General features: G+C 35.1%; 1 protein-coding gene across 2 annotated transcripts in view; it reads left to right on the top strand.

Moving 5' to 3' along the window:
• Positions 1 to 147: 147 nt before the first annotated feature.
• Positions 148 to 23,192, top strand: part of LOC149074702 (arginine/serine-rich protein PNISR-like) — a 34,923-nt gene continuing 11,878 nt past the window's right edge. The window contains exons 1-10 of one of the 2 annotated variants that reach the window (XM_089245779.1): positions 148 to 313; positions 9,065 to 9,155; positions 9,289 to 9,513; positions 11,998 to 12,257; positions 13,687 to 13,900; positions 14,149 to 14,348; positions 14,914 to 15,057; positions 17,170 to 17,272; positions 21,503 to 21,562; positions 22,303 to 22,548. In XM_089245779.1, the coding sequence (XP_089101905.1) occupies positions 9,080 to 9,155; positions 9,289 to 9,513; positions 11,998 to 12,257; positions 13,687 to 13,900; positions 14,149 to 14,348; positions 14,914 to 15,057; positions 17,170 to 17,272; positions 21,503 to 21,562; positions 22,303 to 22,548 (1,528 nt within the window). In that variant the 5' untranslated portion in view covers positions 148 to 313; positions 9,065 to 9,079. The remainder of the gene's footprint in view (positions 314 to 9,064; positions 9,156 to 9,288; positions 9,514 to 11,997; positions 12,258 to 13,686; positions 13,901 to 14,148; positions 14,349 to 14,913; positions 15,058 to 17,169; positions 17,273 to 21,502; positions 21,563 to 22,302; positions 22,549 to 23,192) is intronic. The other variant, XM_089245781.1, reaches the window with a different exon arrangement.

Here is a 23,192-nt window from a genome sequence, read left to right as displayed (position 1 = left end):
AATTTATTTCAGTAGCTGTTTTGTTTTTGATTTATAAAGTTTCTTCCATATGGAAAAATTGTAAATTTACCAAATAAAATAATTCAGAGTGATTTATAGTACGGGAGTTATATTGATGGGCGAAGAACGCTATACCTGGTGTTCCTCACATACAATGATAGTTGATTGAAACATGTTTGAGAGTTTTATGTTAATGGCTCATTGGTATTGTTTGTAGTTAGATGTATATGTGAAAGCATTTATCATTTTTAAATCTAATTGTTGACCGGGATCTGTCAATATTGGTTTACATATTTGAGTGGTTTTTGAAATGGTAAGGATCATGACATAACGGCCGTTAGATATGACAAATTGATATTTACTTGTTTTGAAACATTCGCCGTGAACATAGGATTCGCCATGGTTTCAATTACAAACATAATTTGCCTTATAATATTGTAGTTCGTCATTGTAATACATCTCGTGGTTTCCAATGTATATTATGGCTGTTGTTTTTGAAAGAAACGTGATTTTTATGTTATAATCTAATGCTATGTCTTGCGTCCATAATTTATTTTATTTTTTGTGTTTGTATATGTGTCTTCTAACAGGGATGAAAAGTATGTTGCTGGGACCCCCATGGCAGAGATAAGCCACCAGGCTGTTTTTAGCTTACTAGTAGGGGCAGAGGGGAATCTAAAGTTTTGATCCAGTTGCCCTGTGTAACTTTAGGCACAGGGTTCTAATCGTTTTGTGTGACTGGATTATCTGTGTATAATATATATATATATATATATGGATGCATTCATATGTACAGGCTATGTTCCATAAGGTGAATGCTAACTTGGCGACCTTCAATCATGCCAATTCAAAAATAATTAAAACTGTCATATTTCAAACCCTGTCAAACAATTCCACTAATCTTGTTTTTTTTTTCAGTCTGGTTTGGTCATTATACGGTTAATTTTCCACAAGCGTGGTCAGTGCCAACATTGTGACTTTTTTTTTTTGTACCAGAATTAGAAACCCTGATAGGTTGTAGGTGTTTGCTAGTTTTGACAACCTTTTACCAATCTAATCAATATTTTGTGTATTATTTTTCATAGTTTTTCCACATTACCCTCCATATTTCTATTGATTATTGCATATTATCACATATTCGATTAATTCGTGTAATAAATTGTATTTATTGCGCATATGCGTTCTTTGTCTGCCATCTTGGGTTGACTGCCGCGAAAGCAGCGATTGCTTGCTGTTAAAAAAGTGTCTTCACATTAGCTCTGATAATCTTTATGAAAAATTTACCCATTTCACTTTGTTCGCAATTAGTAATATAGATGACAGTATTATAATTCACACACAATACTCACTAGATTTATACTCAGGCTGTTAAACACACGCACACATACACTTCCATCACAACTTACTCTATAATGAATTACCCGTGGCGATAAATTGGAGTTGTGCTCAATTTGAAAACAAGTAAGTCTGATTCAAAGCAAAATGCTTGATCAGTAAAAATCTCAACAGAAATACATTCACTTTTGTTACAATGACCATGTTATGGTGACTATTCCATTGCAATGACCTTTGAAGACCAGACACACCCTGCTTCCCATCTTGGAGAGATATCGAAGTGTTCCCGATGGATCGGTGCATCCGGAAAGTTTTATTAAAATCAGACATAGTCACCTCAGATGAAAGCAACAAATATAAAATAAATAAATTGATGCAATCATCTTGAAACATCAGCAATCGTCAATCTGGAATCATAATAGATAAATAAAATATAAACAATCTAAGCCAATGGGGCAATCATAATTATAGCCGAGTAAATCACACTTGATACGTATTGTCATGACCTGATTTGTCTCTACAGGTAAATGTGCTTTGCAAGCCGATCTCCCCATTAAAAAGTCTCGTCACAGAGGCCTAAAAACTACAAATATTCAATCAATACTCTTCACTCACTTCCCTTCTGAAATATATATTGTGGCACTGAAAAATCAAGCACACTCTAGATGTGCACTCAGACTGTTAGGTATGCACACATTTACACTTCTGACACAACTCACTGGGTAATAAATTTTCCATGGCGTTAGACCTGAGGTTTGCTCGATTTGAAAGGAAAGAAAGGTAAATGTGCTTTTAGATTTCCCCTTACACTGGTTACATCTGTTGATGCTGACGTGGTGAAAGATCATATTTCCTCTCAAGATCAATCATTGGAGCTCTTGCCGGCCTGTACTTGTCATTGCTTCCACTGCTCAGGCCCACAGTGCCAGTCTTCTTAGTATGTATGCGGTGTAGTAAATAAGTCACATAGTTGACATTCACCTTACTTATGGAATAATGAGCAGCCACACAGTGTAACATTTACGGAAATGCTGGCCAGTAGAAATGTTTTCCATTGTAGGTTAACTGTTAATTTGTGAACTGATAAAGTAATTGTTAATTTTTGGCCCAATCAACAGTTTTTCTTTCTTGAAAAAATGTTTGGTTTAGAAATTGGGCTAATGTTTCAATTTTTTTCCATTAAAGCCTGGGCAGATATAATAAGCTTGTACTTAAGGGCTCACTCTGAAACCTTTGATGACCCAGTTGTCCCTGTGCAGTTTAAAGTTATGGGTCTAATCATTTCGCATAACTGAATTTATATAGACCTGCATGTGTTTATTACTTTTTAATGAGGCATGCTTTATTTTACATGAATTTTATGTATACATACATGCGTGTACCCTTTACCAGCTGAATTAAGATTTGATTTTCTACATTTTTTTCTCTTATTTTCTTCTTCTGATCGTTTAGTTTAGAGATATCAATCGCAAAATTCATGAAAAAAATTTCTTGTATGTTTTGTTGACTTACCCATGTCCATAGGAACAACATTAAAATCAAAACAAAAACCAATTATTCCTTGTTATTGTTCCTTAAAGATAGGTGATTTAAAAAATTAAATTTATTTCATGAATGATGAAATGAATAAAATTTTTGTTTTGTAAATTAAGTTTTGAATCTCAGGCATTCAAGGGGAAAAAAGTACTCTTTTTGTGGAAGAAAAATATTTTTTTCTAATTAATATATATATAAAACCATCAAAAGATAAATTGTTATTTCAAGTTTTACTGAGAGATGAAAACTGAAAATTTTCCTAAACATTCTTTCACATATGTAAATCTATGGACACTCAAGATTTTTTTAACCAGCACTTTTCTTGTGAACTATTAACTCTTTATTATTAACTCTATTATTAACTCTTTATTATTAACTCTATTATTAACTCTTTATTATTAACTCTATTATTAACTCTTTAACGCCCAGATAGAAAACCTGGGAGGGTCGTGAAAATACCAAGTTTTTTGTGTTCGAAGTGGACTCGTCCAAATTTCTGTCACTTTCCCTCTCCCCCACCCTTTCTCCATGAGTTTCTATTCATGCCACTATATCAGTGTTTCTCAACAGCAGAGGCCTAGTTTCCTGACATCAGTCGAACCAGGCCGTGAGGGGGTTCACTGTTTCAGTTTTCTATATTTATTTCCCATTAGTCATATGTATGACTGATCCGTCCACTCCTCACAAAAGTAAAATTGGCCAAGCTTCCAGGAGTTAAGAACCATTGCCCAATATACAGGCCTTATTAACTCTTTAACGCCCAGATAGAAAACCTGGGAGGGTAGTGAAAATACCAAGTTTTTTGTGTTCGAAGTGGACTCGTCCAAATTTCGGCCAATTTCCCTCTCCCCCACACTTTCTCCATGAGTTTCTATTTATGCCACCCTTTGCATTGACGTTCACTCTTTCATTTCAATGGATTTTCTGGAGATAATTTGTGTACTGAAAACACCCCTTTCCTCACAGTATTATCTCTTTGTAAAATGCATTGAGTACCCTTAGTCCATTCTCAAGGAACATTCTAGTACATCAGCTTTTAAAATCCCATTGATAGGGCGTTGCAGTTGTCTTTTCCGTTCCCGCCTCTGACAAGAGCTTTCATCTTCTTCCCCGTTGGTGACAAAAGCCCACCAAAACATACCTATACCCCCTAGCTGGGCCGACTTGAGGCGGTTATGGGCATTAACCTACTCGGCCGACTTTGGGCGATCTGGGTATTATAGAGTTAATCAGCACTATTTTCATTTATCTTCTTCACATACAAGCTTTTGGCAACAAAGTCAGGTTATCTGTATTTCATAAATCAGTGATAAATGTGATAACCTTATCCTAACCTAACTCTAATCAAGAAAAGTAAGGAAAAACAGTATATTTCTCTTTTACTATGTGTGGGAGGAGGAAATAACTAACAGGAGTAAGGGGAAAAAAAACCTTAAATTTGTAGGGCTAAAATAAAGCTTCACCAGGGTGAAGAGAGAAGAAAGGAAAGACAGAACTTGATTTAATTTATTCCATTGTTATTTGGATGAAATATTTTGTCTGCGAAAATAAAGGGGTTAACAACCACTACCACAAACAATCATTCACACCAGCATCTATCATTTATGCAACACATTATATGCATATCAACACAAGCATAGATATGCTCAGAATGCTGTAGGAAGAGCAGGATAATGATGATGCCAATGCATATATATATAAATCACTGTTTCCTCATTGTCACTGGGGTAGTATTGTCCCCTATGTATCTCCAATTTATCCTATGAATAGTCAGAATCTGTGTCATTTTAAGGGCACAATGGGTCCCCCACCACCACAGGCAGAGTATTATTTTGGGACCCATACCTGGCTTCAAGTATCTGCTTACCAATTTCTATTCTTGTTCTAAAAAATTATAGTACCAAATCTCGCTATTCTCATATGTACTTGAGCGCCCTCACTCTTCCAGGCTTTGTCTGGATAGGCCCATGCAATGAGACTGCCCTGGTCAGAATGCATAATAATTTTCATGCATGTAGGAATTAAATCTTCGTCTATTTTTCTCCTTGTCAAGGTTCTAAAATATAAATATCAAAATTAGTCTGGTTAACTAAAGTTTTATTGAAAATCATGTGAGTGTTGTAGCTATAATGTGCAATGAAATAAAGTATTGAAAATATTTGTTTTGTCCAGCACCTGCAAATATATTAATAAACAGATTATTAATGGCATTGCTTGATAAATCCTGGACACGATGGTAGCCCACTAAAAAATTTTTATGAGTGACTAGCGCTTTTACCCACAGCTTTGCTCTCGTGGATTTGGTAATCTGAAAATTCAGATTATTTATTACTTGGCAATGATTCCCTCATATAACATTTGAACACCTCATGACCCCCACACCTTGGGATGAACTTTCAGAAATCCTGCCTTAGTGGATATCTACATTATAAAATCTAATACTGACTAAATTTCACATTTATGGCTTCAGTGATTTTGGTTCAGTGATGATTGCTCCATATAACCTTAAAATTCCCCATTAGGGGATTCAATTTTGAAAAATCCCTTCTCAGTGACTCTCTACAATACAAAAATACTGACAAACTTTTATATTTATGGCTTTGACGGTTTCGGCTAGGCATGATTTCTCTATATGACACACTCTTATTGAACCCCCTAATGACCCGTTTACTGCCATATTCACCAACACAGTTTAAACTTCAATCGCAGGTGAAAGGATTGAAGATCGAAACTGATTGGTTAAATTGAGGATTTTAACCAATCCGTGTCGATCACTAATCGTTTAACCTGCGATTGTAGTTCAAACTGTGTTGGTGAATATGGGTGATAGAGGTTAAATTTAAAAAAAACCTTACTCTTTATGTCATAAAACAAAACTTCTGATAGATTTCATGAATATAGCTTCAGCAGTTTTGGCTCAGCGTGATTTCTCTATGCTACCTTTGAACCTCCATTATGACCCCCCCTTAGGAGTTGAATTTCGAAAAACCTCTTACTTAATCCTTTCGTCATGAAATAAAACTTCTCACCAAATTATCATGACTATATTCAGCGGTTCCGGCTTGTATTTCTGTTTCAGGGTTCTCCGAGATCAGAATTCTCTGTCTCAGAGAAATTTCTGTTACATTTGAACCCCTTTATTGATCCCCTTAGTGGTCAAATTTACAATAGAAAAAAAAAAAACCCCTTAGTTGGTATTAGTGTAATGAAACAAAATTTCTGACCAAATTTGATATATATAGCTTCAGTAATTTCGGCTCTGTGATTTCTCTGTTACCTTTGAATCCCCTTTGGCACCATTATGGGTTGAATTTCGAAAAAACCCTTCTTATCGAGTCTTTATGTCATGGAACAAAACTACTGATAAAATTTGAAATTTATAGCTTCAGCGATTTTGGTTCAGCAATGATGAATCAGTCAATTCAGGTCGTGTTATTTTATATGTACAGATTATCAAATCAGAATCTAAAGAAGTTTCGAAAATTTAGTTGCCGTGTCTACTACAAAGAAAGAAGTTATTAAATTTTTAAAAAGTGGAAAAACTAATTTAAGCATCTCTATTTCTCTGAAAAAATATACTTGGCTTCTGATAAATTCTGCTAGTGCCTATATATTTTTCTAACATTGGTTAAGGATGAAACAAGAAGATTTGTTCAACTTTGCGTTGAACAAAAAGCAAATTATCCGTAGATGATGTCACTCTCTACTGATCATACAAAGGTTTCAACAGCTGGCTGATGCGAAGATTAATTCAGAGAGAAAATTCAATAGCCTTTGCAGGGAAACGAACCCGTGTCCTCTTTCTTCTTACTTGATGAACGTGCTAGACCACTAGGTTACTACTACTTAACTCGACGTGCACCTCATGCACATTCCTCTGCAGAACTTCTATTTAATTAGTCCATGTTCAGGGGTCTGTTCATCTAAAATTTTTGTCCGCTTTCCCCACCTTTCGCAAAATTCTTGATCTGAAAAAACTGACCTTTTACAAAATACAAGTTAATGGATCCATATAAATTTGGCATTCCATTTCTTTTGTGATGAGTTAACAGGATTATTTTGCTTCCCACAAAATTACTTATTTTTCGCAAAATTTATGACCCTTTTCACAGAAATAAGGAAAATTTTCACAAAAACAGGATCTAATATAAATTCCTCTTTGTGTCAGCCAGCTGTTGAAACCTTAGTAGACATAAATTAAGTATAAAACATTGCTAAGTTAAAAAAAGTTATAATTTGGAAAGGAAAATTTCGGTAATTTGTGCTGAACTAATTATTTAAAATATATATATATACACTCATTGCCATAAAAATTTGCGTACCAAGAAATAATTGTGGGATCGAAACGAAAGTTGGCCTGAAGGTACATGTCGGGCAGATATGCAAATGATTAGAAATGCAGCGTGATTGCGTAATGCCACTAGAGGGCGTTGAACTTCGTTCTCTTTGGAGTATAAAACAGGTAAGCAGAGCTTGCTGGAGTGTATTTAATCGTTTGGAAAGGAAATGCTGAGGTAGACATGCCGTTACACCGCCGTCGAAGACCATATGAGCAGCTGTCAGAGTTTGATAGGGGAAGAATCATCGGGATGATGGAAGCTGGGTGGTCAGCTCGGCGAGTAGCTCGTCAACTAGGTCGTTCTGATTTTACTGTGAGGAGGTGTTAGGACCAGTGGACAGAAGAGACGTCGTTTACACGGTGACCAGGTTCGGGACGCCCTCGACAGACCAGTCGTCGAGAAGACCGTCACATCATCCGAAACGCACGCATAGAGCCAACTGCCTTATTGGCCGCTATCCAGACACAGGCAGCAGCTTCACTACGGGCCCCTGTGTCTTCCCGAACCATCGCAAGGCACCTGGCTGAAGGACATCTGGTATCGCGGCACCCATTACGTGTGCTGCCAATGACACCCACCCACCAATGCCTCCGTTTGGAGTGGTGTCGAGCACGACGGGATTGGACTGCAATGGAATGGAACCAGGTCGTCTTCAGTGATGAATCAAGATTCAACTTGAGCAGTGATGACAATCGTGTTCGTGTGTGGAGGCCCCATGGTGAACGCTTCAATCCTGCCTTCGCTTTACAGCGACACACCGCTCCCACAGCTGGTGTCATTGCTTACGATACACGGTCACCCCTAATATTGATCCATGGCACAATGACAGCCCAGCGGTACGTCCATAACATCCTTCAGCCACATGTGTTGCCACTCATGGCAGGGCTCCCAGGAGCCGTTTTTCAACAAGACAATGCTAGGCCACACACAGCAAGGATGTCACAAGACTGCCTCTGCCACATTACCACCCTTCCCTGGCCTGCTCTATCCCCAAATTTGTCACCAGTCGAGCATATCTGGGATCATTTGGGATGGCAAGTTGGACACCCTACGAGGTTGGTCGAACTAGAGGTGCATTTACAGCAACTGTGGAACGAGATGTCTCAGGACATCATACGGAACTTGTATGCCTCAATGCCCGCTCGTATCGCATCGTGCATTCACGCTAGAGGGGGTCCAACAGAGTACTAAAACTTCTGTTCATCTGTACTTTTTTCTGCAATAAATGATCCTTTTTCTTGGATTTTTCTAATCACTTACTTATATCAACGTAGTACTTACATGTGTAAAATTTCGTTTCATTTTGACGACTTCTTCTGGGTGCACAAATTTTTATGGCAATGAGTGTATATTGCTGGGCACATCAAATCCCAAGTTACCATGTAAACTAAAAATTTACCATCTGGGCCTAAAGTTTTCTGTATGTGATGAATAAATTTGAGTCTCAGGACAAAGCAAAATTTATATACGCGTTTCCACGAATATTGTGAAAGATCATCTAGGCTCGGAAAAGCCTAAAAAATCATTTTGGCAATTTTTCTTGCAAAAAAAAAAAAATGCTTGGCCCCTAGGATATTCGGCTAGTGTTCAATTTTGCTTCATTGTAGAGAGGGGGGGATGTGTGAGATTAAAATTGTTTCAGACGTCTGTCCCTAGGAATATTAAATTTCATAAAAATTTTCATTGTGCTAAATCAAAATTGTAATTCGTATGTTTGCTAAAGAACAGTTGATTTCTTGCCAAATATAGATTGATGTATCTTTTTTTTCATTATATTCACAATAGTTACGACTCCCCTAATTCCACGAACTAATTTATGTATTTGACGTCACTAATCTGCCTTTTCTTTTAAGCACTAAATTTATAATATGTGGAGCGCTCAGCAACAATGGAGCCAGTGGGCTATTCAGCCCTCAATGTTTAATAATGTTCCTCATGACGAGAGTAAGTTTTCATATTCATATTTTTTCATATGTTTTCTTTTTTTTTTTCTTTTTTTTTGTCATTCAAGAGATATTCATAATTGCTTCTTTTTCCTCTCGAATTAGCTTTTTATTAACATGTTTTTAATTTGCAGTTGATTGGGCTCAACTTGCCAAACAATGGATCCAGATGCAGAATCAAGAGCCTTTATCACAGCCATCACACATGCCGGCTCAGGGGCCATCATACATGCAGGATGATTATGCACATAAACAACCTCTTCCCCCACAGATGAGAGATTCCCATTCTCATCCCCCTAACACAGAATCTTTTTTACCTGATGCAAGTGGAAAACGCTCTGATGGACCCATGGACCATGGTACAAAAACGTTTATTTCAAAATTCATTATTTTATTTTATGAATATTTATTGTGTTTGATTGAAAACTGCCGTTTTTATTTTAAAAATCAAGTTTGCGTGACAAATATCCCTTTAATTTACCATTAGTCATTACATTAAGTTACTAGCTGTTACCCGCGGCTCCACTCATGAGGATCTGGTAATCTGAAAATTACTCTTGAGATGATTCCTCCGATACAACATTTGAAACTATCATGAGCCCCTTGGGGGTTGAAGTTTCAGAAATCCGGTCTTAGTGGGTATCTACATCTATATATATAAAATTGATTTTCTGTGTCTGTGTATGTTCTCTATACAAATCTACAATTTTAGATCGATCGTCGCCAAATTTTGCATATATACCAAATGGGACCCGACTTGAACGATAGGCTACTTTAAAATTTCGTCAGACCAGGGCAAATGCCCCAAATGGGCAAAAAACTGTCCGGTAACAAGGTTTTTGGGCCTCAACAATCACTTTCCGAACGTTTACTTTGGTTACCGTGGTTCCCTAGCGATGAGTTTCAGACATGTTTATGTCTTTACAATGGTTTGTCACTTCTTTAATGCTGCCAGTTATGTATAATAGTTTATGCCTTTATAATGGTTTGCCACATTTTCAATACTCTCAGTAATGAGGCTTTTTGAATAGACGTCATAATCATCACCATCATCGCTTTGAGGGTCAGGAAAAGGGTGATCCTCATAGAAATCACTATTAAAATTGCCGATTTAACTGCATAAATACGGAAATTTAGTGGGGGGGGGGGGGTTCCCTGCCACATCAATAATTTTAAAAATTAAATTGAATTCTCGATTTTTGAAATATGGAATTCACTTGGAGATACGAAGCCCAGAAAATTAAAAATATGAATAATTTGCCGGATCTACTTTTGAGTTGGATATTCGTGTAATAACATTGATTTCAACTTTTTATTTATATCTTCTCAAGCATGAAAATTAAGTTCTCCGTATTGTCTTTTGATATTTATTTGCATAAATTCATATAGTTTAGGATGTTTTTAAAATTAGTTATGGGCCCCGTAAAGTGTATCGAAAAAATTCCACAGCTTTAATTAAGCATTTTTGGAAGCTGAAACAGGCAGAAATAGATAACTTGAAGTTCAGGGGGAGGGAATCGAAATACCTAACACCCATAAAAAAAAGGGGGGGGGACTATTCATTTCTACGTTTCTTTAAATTTAGATTTATTTCTTTCATGAGTCGCGCAGGACGTCGCCATATTGGTTAACTTAGACACGGTTTGCATGTCCCTCAAAGAAAGAGGGAAGATATCGCATGATCCAAAAAGCCTCATTGAAGAAAACCCGGGCAGCGCCGGGTATTGTAGCTAGTTATAAAATATAATACTGACAAAATTTCATAATTAGGCTATGGCTTCAACAATTTCAGCTCAGTGCCATGATTGCCTCATATAAATTTTGAAACACCCCCCTCCCCTCCCCCCCCCCCCATTTCAAAAATCGTGGTCAGAAGAGTCTGACCCATGATGTTTGAAGTGAAGTGAACAGACTCACTTTTTCCACTGAGCAACGGAGTGTTAGGATTTGGTATTCAACATGAATACAATGACTTTTTTAAATGTAAGACCCCTTTTCAGAACTTGACATTGTCTGCAAGTTTAAATGAGAATTATAATTGTTTTAAAAAAATCATATCTTTAATAAATTAGTATTTCAAACTCAAAATATTTTTTAAAAATTAGTAAATGTTGAATATAAATTTTAAACAATGCAATTAATTTAATTTTTTTTTATCAAAATTTTTATCAAGTGCGATATGAATGTCCTTGAATTTTGAAATTTTGACTGGAAAAGTGCTTGAATAGTCCTTGAATTTTTTTACTTCCAAAGAGTATAAACCATGCTGGGACTTTGAGTCGCAGATTCCATGAAGATTCTTAGATATCTGCTTTCTAATCGATTGAATTTGCTGATGTGAACCTTGTCTGTTCTCTATATTTCAGGGTCCTTCACTGTTTTAAGGTTCTGTTTCTGTTCATAAGTTAGTATAAAATAAACTTACGAATAGGTCTTCAGTATCTCATCATTATTGACAATAGTTGATAGAGCCCTGGATTGGGCATGGTTAAAAAGTAAAAAAAGTATCTCATCCCCCTTTATTCTCCTTCATTCAATTATGAAACTGTGTTCAGTTCTGCCTTTGAGCAGTTTTTAAGTATTATTTTTTGATAGTGCTGCTTATATATAGTGTTTTATAAAACTTATTTTCAAATTTTGGACTGTACCTGGAACGAATCAAACAATTTTACATATAAACCTATAGGAAATTACACTTTAACTAATATGACTCTGGGACAAATTATCTTAGTCAGCCAAAGTATGACTGTACTAGATTGTTACATATTTGTATGGCTTTTTATTTCATATTTTTGTTATTTGAGTAAAATCAAAGTTGTATTTAAGTAAAACTATTTTTTCAGGTGGTCCATTTCCACCAAATCCTAGCGGCGGTTACTGGCAGCAAAACTGGGATGTTAGGGCTGCAGCATCTGCTGATATTGACGAAAGAGTGTGGCCACCTCCAATGCCACCACCAGTTCCAGTTGATATCTCTGGCCCAATGTTGCCAAACGAGAAGAAGACTTTTGATTATGGCCATGTAAATGAGGCTCCAACGTTAGCCATGCAGACTGTCGACTATAACCATACTTCTGAGCATTATGGATATGGACCACCTCCTGTAAGAAATAAAATCCTTGTTTGTTTTGATATTTTGCTTCAGCATTATATGATTTCTTTGTTCTATTGTTTAGGAGAAAGGGAAAGTCCTCCCAAATCTCAGCTTGATATTCTACCTTTTTTTCATTGACTTCCCCAGTTTTTATTGAATTAATTCTTTGGTTCTTATTTATGTTTGTAATTAATTAATGGAAATTTCTATTGTCCATTTAAATATTTGAAAGGAAAAAAAAGTTTTTTTTGTACTCTGTATGCCCCAAAGCAGAATGTTTAGCACTGTTCTGCGACGATCCCTCCTGACTGGAAATGTTCTGCGGTAAAAATTTCCATACATGTAATAGTGTTTTTTTGCACTTTTTTTTCAAATTCTTCTGCAGTAGCGCTAATTGTTCTGCGACGTACGTCGCAGATTTTGCACATTCTGCTTTGGGGTCTGTATGTATGGTGAATTCTCATAGGCATACAAGCATATTATGTTCGAGGCTTCACAGTGGTTTTTTGCAATTTTCTCTAAGATTTTGATTTTTTTTCTGTCTAAAGAGCATTCCATAAAAACTAGTTTTTTCTCGAGTTGACAACAATGTGAAACTGAATAATAAAGACGCAGATTACTTTTTTTAATTTAAAGAGAATGAATCAATATTTTAAACAAGGCAGATGATTCTATTTTCCAAGTTAAGCAGTTTTTAAAGAACTGTTCTCTTTTCATTCAGCAATGGAGGTGTGATTCAAAGTTAAGAAATGAAATGAGTTGTATGATGAAACTTTGCTGTCATGGGCAAAGCAGCCCCTGAAACAGTTGAAATAGCTTTGCTATGGGAAATAAAATACCCCGGGAAGTTATACCGGTAACAGGGATTTTGCTACAACCTGTTTACATGGCATTTAGTTTATGCCAGTATTCCTCCTTTCTTTATGGAAGTCACGTGGGTTGAATGGAAGTGGTTGGCTCAAGACGGCTGACAAGAGAGCAGTTTTCGCTGTGCAAAGGATTATGGGGAGGTGGTCACCCACCATTCCTCCACAAAAAAAAGGTAGACTTCTTTTGAGGGATCTCTGTTCCTCCTTTTCTCTCCCTTCCCCGGAGGAAAAAAGTTGCAATGCAGGTAATAATCACCAGAGTAACCCCCAATCTTGCACATGCAAACAGGGCTTATGAAGAAAGTTTAATGCGGCAGAAAATTCAATGAAGATGCTGGACCTTATTTCAGCTGTGCAGGGTTCACTAAGGCAGCTTCCATAAGAAACCTTCTCTATTTACTTTGAAAAGTGGGTTGAATGATGAGGAACATTGCATATATCATCTGAGGGAAGATATTTTAAAAAAAGAGTAAATTATTTTTTGTCATAACTATATTTCTTGATATTTTTTTTTTAATGATTTTGCTCTCAGTTCTTATGGAATGCACCTTGCATTTTTATATTTTCAGATGCCTCCAAAGAAGGCATATATTCCTCCGCCATTTCCTATGTATCCATCACACCCACCGCCAGAAGACATGTATGACCAGTACTGGTCGCAAGTTGCAGCTACTCCTATGATACCGGCAACATTTTTCAAAAAGAAACAAAAGCCAGTTCATGCCCCTTCTTCCTCTTCATTATCTACCCCTGCTCCTACTGAAGAAGATATTTCTCACTTAGGTAATGATTTTTTTCTCTTATACACTCCATTCAAAGTTGTTTTAATAAATTACATTAAGCACGAGTTGTTATAGTTAGCAGGATGCTTGCTTAGTCAAGAGTGTTCAGAAATTTTCTAATCAATCTGCTAGAGGGTCTAGTATACCTTTGATTTAGCAGTAACCATTTTTTGGAGCAATTGTAAGTTATTTCTATCTGGTTGCAGAATTTCATTATATTAAGGTTTTGGCTGTGTATTCTGTTATCAGATGCAGCAAAGCGTAAACAATTGCCTGCTTGGATACGTGAAGGTCTTGAAAAAATGGAACAAGAAAGGTTAAAGAGACTCGAGAAGGAAAGGTCCGAAAAGGAACGATTGGAAAAGGCTAAGAAAACTTCATCAAATAAAGATGTTCTCGGCGTTGCTAATTATGGAGATTCACCTACACTACCATCAAAAAGCAAATTTGTGAGTAGTATATCAGTTTGGTTCTATGAAATAACAAAAAGATCATTACGTGTCTTTACAGCAGCAGTTCTCAACCTTTTTTTACTTACAGAGCCCTTTTAAGAAAAAAAATTCTATGACGGAGCCCCGTTTTTTGGCCAATTTTTTAGTTACTCATCAAAGTTACTGATTTATTTTTATTATTTAAAAATGTTTATAATTTTTTTTAATTTTACTGTTTTTATTTTCCTTGAGTGGCCGCAAAGCCCTTGGGGCTCCGCGGAACACCGGTTGAGAACCGCTGCTTTACAGGAATATAAAAAATAACTAAATTCTCAAATATTTCTTCTCAAAGTGGACTCGTTCTAGATTTTGACTACTTTGTTTCTTCCCATACTTCCCTACCCCCCCCCCCCATGGAACCTTGACCCGTCTTTCCAGTCCCTCTCCCAAAAAGAGCTTTCATCATCTTCCCATTCCAAAAGCCTCCAAAACATACCCGTACTCCCTGTCTGGACATTAAAGGTTAAACAAGTGTTTCTTTCAATTGTATTAAAAAATTCTTACATTTTTGTTCGTTTCCTAGGACAGTGATAGTGAAAAGGAGGAAGACGAAGAAGAACCCACGCAGGATGATAATGGAGTAGTGGAGGAAAAAACTGATGCTGCCAAAGAAGTGACAGTGCCTTTCTTAGATTTACGTTCAGAGGAAGAAAAACAACGAGATCTTGTATGCAAGTTTTTCAATAGCAAGTTGCAAGTTTTCAATGCAAGTTGTTTTGCCAATATAGGTTGGCAAAACAACCTATATTTGTAAATGAATTGAATTTTATATTGATATTTTCAATATTCTATGTATAAGTTATTATAATAGACAAAAAAAGAGGGTTCAGTTGTTAGCACAACTATTTCTTTAAAAGATTTATGTACAAGTCGAATCAATGATAGTTTCTGAGTAGCTATTTGGGCTGTGAATGAAATCCTCTTGTGTGGGGAAGATGTGGTGGGCAGAATAAAATGATTAAAGTAAAATTTGTGTCCTCTTTTATATTAAATATTTTTTTGCTTACAAACATAAGTTTGTGTACAAAAATAGAACCTGAAAACTATTTAAAATTTTTTATGACCCAATTTCCACAGAGTTATAAATAATGTAGAGGGAGGGAGTGATGTTGGTGATTGGAGTTGAACAGTAGCTATTATTTATGACAGCCAAACCTTGTGCCATTACACCCTGATAAAATTCTGTTGAAATTGATATGAAAGCTATGACTTCTTACTGGTAAGTCACTAAACTTTTGGGTATCACAAAAGTATCTCAAGATTAAGGAAGGACATGAGATGTTTAAAATTCTAATAACGGTTGCATCGTGCAGTGTGCATAAGTAATTTGGGAATGCCTGGGTTAGATTTTACTTTGTATATATTCTTTAGTTTATATCCTAATAGTGTAAAATAGAGCTATTTTGTAGTTTCCAATTTATTATAATAAATGCAACAATATTCAGTTGAAGTTGCTCTATTCGGACTCTCCAGTGTTCTCAGAACCCAGGTTGTTGGGAAATCTTGTTCGTTACTTCGGTAAAAGGGTGATTTTAAATTACAAGATTAAATTTTATGTCCCTTTCCAAAATTTTGGGAACTTTATGCACTATGGCACATCAATGATGTGACCAAGGCTTGACAAATGGAAACAGAATTTAGGCGTCACCCAAATTTCTTATAGGTCAACCATTGTTTTTTCCTCGAGAAAAACTCCTGGATAACATTTTTTCTGGGACTTCATGACCTTTTCACATGCTTGAAGATGCGGCGTTATGAAATAGAAAATTTTCTGTTGTTCTTGGACTCCAATTTAGCAATCACATGTGGAATATTTGATGTACCGATACCAATTTTCTATATGCTATGGCATCCTTTCGCTTGTTAGGCTTTGGGCATCACTGGGTAATAATAGATTTTATCAGAAACAACACAAAAATTGATTCACTGAATATTCATGCATCTAAAAATAATCTTTTATTTTGCTGTTACTGTTAACATTGATAAAGATATATCGTGTTGGCATATGCAATAGTCAGACTGGCATCTAATTGAGAATGAGAACTTATAGCAGATCATGGCCTAACACCCTGAGATTTCTTTGACTTTTCTCGTGCAGCTGCTGCTGGCATCTTCAGAGGTGAGTCTGGTGCTGCTGAGTGCCAATGAGGTTTCCTTTCTTTTTAACTTTTCCTGCTGTACTTGCTGTAGATTGTTATAGCATGAGGGAACCAGCCAATTACCTGGGTCAATAATATACTCGCCTAAAGTAAAAAGATGTGTAGAGGTGTTCCAAGCTCAATACCCGGTTAGTTTTGGTGAGAAACTTTCCTGACACATGGGTACAACAGAAACGACGACATGACCACATAAAAAGATTACTACCGCAAGGAGTTCCACATCAAGAGGTTGGCACACCAACCTCTCTGAGTATAAAAATTGAAACCTCTGTGTGAGTATAAAAATTGACTGCCATTTGGAATCGGCAATAAATTGTAGATCCCGGTCTAATTAGCATTCATGTGTAGAAAATTACAGTGGTGTGACAAAAATGATCAAAAATAACATTCACAATTTAATGGACACTTCTTGTCCCTCTATTAATCTTCTAAACCAAGGCTTTACTGCATGTATGGAAGAATAAGTGTTAAACTTCGTTTAAAAAAAAACTACAATAAACTCTATAATATTGGCTTGTGCATGATTTCAAAACTTCAGAAAAATTTGTAACATTACATTCTAAACTCTTCTCATATTCAACCGATTCCTTCCTCCTCCCCTTTTGATTTTTCCCCCACAGATGCTGAGAGTTCGTAGAATGCTAACAGAAGTCCTGTTGTCTGTAACTACCGAAGAAATGGTCAGTGTTGCTCGTGAAGTTTATCAAAAGGCTCTTTCTAAAGGTACATTCATGTCCTTATCAAGCGCAGTAGCAAAAAAACTTATGGCCGAAAATGGAAAACTGTTGTATCCCGAATTAGAATTACTTCGCATGGTCTTCCAGATCACTTACTTGAAAGTGCAGAATATATGTGCCATGAAATTATTAAATTTAGTGTTGAATTTCTCAATCTTATGTTGAGTGCCATCTTTTGATCTTGTTCGAATATATCTTGTCTGCATGGACCTGTGTCTTTCGAACTTTTATACCTGTTACTGTAGCCAGTGTTGTGTTACAAATATTGCGAAAAACATTTATGATTGAGTGGTTTTAAATGTCTGGCTTGCATGGAAAGCAATTTTTATAGATACAAAAATATAAAGAAATTTTTTTTTCGCCTTTTCTAAATCAGACATTAATTTGTCCCTCTTAGATAACAATTTTTGTCGTTACCAAAATTTTACCATCATTTGAATGTATGTGATACCTATCTGCTCTTAAATATTACCATTTTAAAGATCAAAATTCATAAATGCTAAAATGACATTTTCCAATTTGTTTGTCTATTCAGAAATGAGTACCAAAATTAATTTCCCTCTAGCTCTAGACCATCTTTTAGCCTTTCCTATAATTTTGTCACATTGAATAGTTACCTATGTAATTAATCGGCATCTGAAATTAACTTGAAAAGAGTAATTTCACATGTATGGAGTTAATATTTTACATTCAATGTCGCTTATTTTAGTAAAGTTTTTTTATCATATGTTCCTTGTGTAAAAATAATGCTTAATTCTTATATGATTATAACTAAAAATAATCAGACAACCAATTATTTGCAACCCTCAGTAGTGTGTGATTGCTTGCCACCAAGAAAAGTATCTCACTCACTTAATGCGGTTTTTTGACATAGCACTATCTTAAGAAGTTAGTGTAGGGAATTACAAGTAGTAATGCCCAAGATTGTTTTTTAATTGTGTAGTTTAGGAAAGAAAGCTGAGACAAATTTGTTTTCTTTCTAACTCGTGCACATCGGAGGATAATGTGATAAATCTACAAGAATTATAGATTCCACCTCCAATATAACAAGACCAGTGCAAATCTAGTACTTTGAGATACCGTTACTGGTCAGAAATATTTTTTATTGTGATTAATTTATATTTTGTGGTCACTTAAGTGTCAATATTCGTTTGTAATACAAAATTTCCGGTAAGTGGCATCTGGATTTTTTAGGAATGGACAATTAAAAAAATAAAAAATGCATCACTTTCATGATAGTGAAAAATTTTTTCAAAAGTGGGTAATCCATGTTCTGGACAATATTCTGTTTGTTCCTATTTGGAAATGCAAGTTTTTTTATAAATTACATTAGAATCTCAATTGAATGAGGGAGTTAGATCAAGAATCTCAATTAATAGTTGTTTTTTTTTTTGTTTTGTTTTTTAAAAATATATGCCTACCGATTACAGGTAAATTAATTGTGCTGATGATAGCTTTTTTTCTTTTTCTTCAGACTGTTTAAGACCCACTTAAATTGCTCTACAACCGGATTACACTACAAAAGTTTGGTAAAAGATCTTTTACAAAACTTGGAAAAAACCAACCAATGAACCTATTGGCTGCATTTACTTGAATGTAACCACTATTATTATTGGTTGTATTTCAAGTTTTATAAAAGATTTTTTATAAAAATTTTATAATGTAATCGCAGCCTAAGTCAAAAATATACTTAGAGGGCTTATACATCCCCTCTCAAAGACAATTTAATTAAGGTGATTCAGTCAGTTTTCTATGAAAACTAAAATTTTTTTCAGATGTAATTTCTTCCATTCAGTACCAGTTCCGGTGGCAAAACAAAAAGCTTCAAGTGCATCAAATTGGCCTTTTCTAATTTATACCTTCCTTTTTCCAAACTCCATCTGAACATAGATCTCACCTTTTGTTTCGTCTCATTTCCAGTCTCTGATAATTTTTTTCCCATGCATTCTATATTGCATATTTCACTGTGAACGTTATATGGTAGTTGTTTAAATCCTGCTAAAAAGAGACAACTCATTGACAACAACTCTATTTGTTACGGAAACTCCTTGTGCAACAGTGAAAGCGATACGTCATTAACCCTAGCCAACCTTGGGCTAGCCACATGTTTTTGGTTAATTGAGGTTTTATTGCATTGAAAAAAATAATAAGCTACTTGATTTTTTATTACTGGCTAGCTAAATTGAAAATTTTCCCATCAATAACTTTTATTTTACCTTGAGTTATTGCAAATGTTTACTTCATTTGTCTTGGAAAAAAAATTAAATCCAGTTACTTGTCTTAAACGTATGAGATTTTTTAAAAGTGTATTATCAAACTTTGTACAAAATGTTTACAGATGTTGAGAACTGTTAATTAATATACATCACAGTTAAGGTTCGAATGATAAAAAAATTGCACCATTTTTAGTCCAATCACATCAATTTCATCCAGAGTGAAGTCTTGAGTGAAATTGAGCAGTTTTCCGATTTTATGTGCAAGAAAAAAAGAACTGAGATAGAATAAAGAGATTAACGATTCCAAGCATCAGTGAACAAGATGCTTATTTGCAATTACTTTTCGTGATACTTAATGTTTTTGTTTTACCACATTATCAAAAGTTATGAGTGACAGCAATTAAATGCTAATCACTGTTAGTATTCGCATAGTATTAAATTTCTTTTATTCAGGTTTTGTCGTGAACATTTTGTGGGTTTTATTGTGAGAATGATTCTTAAGAAAGAAAAACTTTCATGAATAATTTGAATAAATTTGATACTTGCATTCACTTGGAACTTTTTAAAGAGGGATTTTGATGTAAAATCAGCACACATCCCAAGATTTTACTGTAGTATACCGGATGATTATTTAAGTCTCTTGGCCACAAATTACTGGTGAACCGTTGGTCCTAGAGGCATATTTCCAATTCAAAAAAGTATCCAGATAACATGTCGACCTTCTATATAAGGTGATGACCTCAGATATGTCATTCATATTGCAAAGAGTTTTATAGTTATTAAAATTAAAAAATTACTTTGGTCACCCTGTCTTTAAAACACTCAATTAGAATGTTATTTCCTGGTCTGTCCTGAGGCAAAAAAAAAAATCAACATTTCTAAATTCAATATTCACCGAAATATCTGAATTCAAAAATCAGAGAATAGTTGGGAAAGAACAGCATAATGAGCTTGTCTGTTAGTTTTAGCTCTTTCCCAGCATTTTCAGTGATTTTTGAATTCAAATATATAAGCGAATATTATACTTAAAACCAGGAATTTTTTTGTTGCACTCAGGAGAGACAAGACAAAAACCTTCTAATTGGGTTTTTTAGCACAGGGTGTCCATATGAGAAGTTAATTTTTTTTATTTGAATAACTATACAACCCCTTGCAATATGAATGGCATACCTGAGGTCCTCACATTATTCGGATACTTTAATGCTTTTTTGAATTCAAAGTATGTCTGTAGGATCAACGGTTCACCAGTAATTTGCAACCAAGGGACTGCTCACCCTGTATATAAATTATATTTTACATTGTGATCACATCAAGGATGGATTCACAAAGTAACTGGTGAAATCCAGACTTTGTTACCATATTTTTCTCTGCAAGTTAACGCAGTGGATTACATAGTATATGTGCCTATTGCTGAAATGTCCTGCCTGAAGCTGTTAGCACACCAAACTCTCTGTAAGAGAGGTGAACAAAAACATGAAATGACTGATATGTAAACAAAGGTGATAAAACGAATACAAAAAGCTACTAGCTGTGTGTTGTAAATAAGTTTTTCAATACAAATGATATCAGACAATCAAAATAAACCTTTATTTTACTTTTTATTTGTTTTATTATTATTTAACTATTAAAAATTGACAGTAGAAATATGGAAAAGGTATATAATAAAGAGTTTTTTACTGTTCCCCCCCCCCCTTTTTTTTTCTAGAAAATTTTATATATCTTCAAAGTTTCTGTCCCAAAAATAACCTATAATTTGAGTTTTAAGAGTTTAAACGAAAAACAAACCTGTAGATTAACGTAGACAAACCCACTATCCTCTCTTTCACAATCTGCATTTCATTAATAAGATTTTTTTTTCCATTTCATTGCTTAATTATTATTTTTCCGATCTAATGTTTTGACCAGTTTGTGTTTTAGGATCCTGTTTATTCTACAAAACATTGATTACTTGATATGTTGATGTGTTCCATCACTAAATTTTTATATGTGTATCACTAAAGCTTCAGCTCGCCCGCTGGCTTCATCTTCGGCTCTTCGGTCTATTTCTACGGTGGGTTTAGGTAAGTTTTTTGTTCCATGCACATAAATGAGCATGTTGAGAGGTTGATTTTCTATCTCTTTCAGTTTTTTTAATATCAAATAAAGTAGATTTCATTGTTAGGTAAAATTATCATGTAACTTCGGTGATATATTTTGAGTCACGTCGAATGTTGTGTAACCAAAACTGACAGACATACAAAACAACTGTAAATTCCCATTTCATGAATACATAATAGCCAGCAATCAGATTCCATCCATTTTGAAAGTCCATATGTAGTACAGTGGATCCCACTTATAACATTTTTTACAATAAAAAAAACCACCATTAAAAAGTGCTGCAAGCAGGAAAACACCTTAAATGGAAAATTTTTATGAGAATCAGAGTTTAGACCAAAAAATAAGCTGTACAAAGTGGGAAAACATTTTTATCTGGATTGTACATCAGTTTAATTTTTTTCCCTCTGCATAGCAATCATACATGCTACATCAAAGCAGGTGTGTCCCAAACACACCATTCAAGTTGATGGGAAATAAAAGCACATTGATATCAAAAAGTTCAAGCTACATTTTTATTCTTTGAGATGTCATTTGCTGTAATTCGATCTTACCTGTCTTGTCCCATTAAAGATATAAAATGACTTCTTTTGAAAAATAGAACCTTAAAGATCTAAGCAAAACTCAACAAGCTTTTAAGTTACTTCTATTTCATGGGAGAAATACTTGTTTTTCATTCTTTGCATTCTTTATTTTCCCCTTGTAGGCAGCCTTGTTGGATATGACAGCCAAAGCGAAGCCAGTTCCGAAAATGAAGATGAGGACACCTCTACTTCCGATGAAGAGCTTCAACAGAGAATCCAAGAGAAGAAGAAGCAATTTGCTATCAAGGAACGCCATATACTTGAAGACCTTGCGAGAATTGAAGAAGAACGAAGGCAAGCTTTGGAAGAGGAGAAAAAAATTATGGAGGAGGAACAGAAAAGGAAAGAATCAAGTAAAATAGCACAAGGTTTGCTTATTATTTTTGGTATTTTTTCAATTTAATTCCCTTTCATTTCAAGCTTCTGACTTTAATCTAATCAAACTCTCCAAGACACCATCACCTTTTCAAGCTCTGATATTTACAACATTATTATATGAGATGTTCATTAACCAGTCAACTGTCCAACTAATTTCTCTGAGCGTTACCCGCAGTGCCCACTTTTTTTTGAAGATGCGGGTGCTTTTTCCCTTTTCTTGGAAGTTTGAAATATTAATATATTTTTTTATAGCATGTTATTTTATAGCTCGAATGTGTTGAGACATAATATGACACCCCAAAAGTGGGGAGGAGCGGTCATAATGTGACTTTTGAGCTTTGCAAAACATGACAAAGATAATAGTAATAATAATCTCAGACCTTGAAATATAATTGTCAACTCCATCTAGTGATGAGATAATAAAATAAAAGGATGGCTGTACCGAGATGGCAGCACATGTATGAGAAATTATTTCATCATACCTATGTGAAAAAGACCGAAAAGTCTGAGTGTCAGCAAATGCCGTCGTAGGCAAACCATTACGTATATCAGCAACGGTAAATGCCGTCTTAACCACTTGACTGGTTAAGGTATCTGACTACGTTGGAAACGTCATTTTGGAAGAAAATATTGA

Source organism: Pholcus phalangioides, unplaced genomic scaffold (genome assembly GCF_987345545.1).
Source record: "Pholcus phalangioides strain wild (caught in Gottingen) unplaced genomic scaffold, Ppha-v1.0 ptg000016l_1, whole genome shotgun sequence".
In the NCBI taxonomy this organism is placed as follows: Eukaryota; Metazoa; Arthropoda; class Arachnida; order Araneae; family Pholcidae; genus Pholcus; species Pholcus phalangioides.
This window is presented reverse-complemented; position numbering and strand designations above follow the sequence as displayed.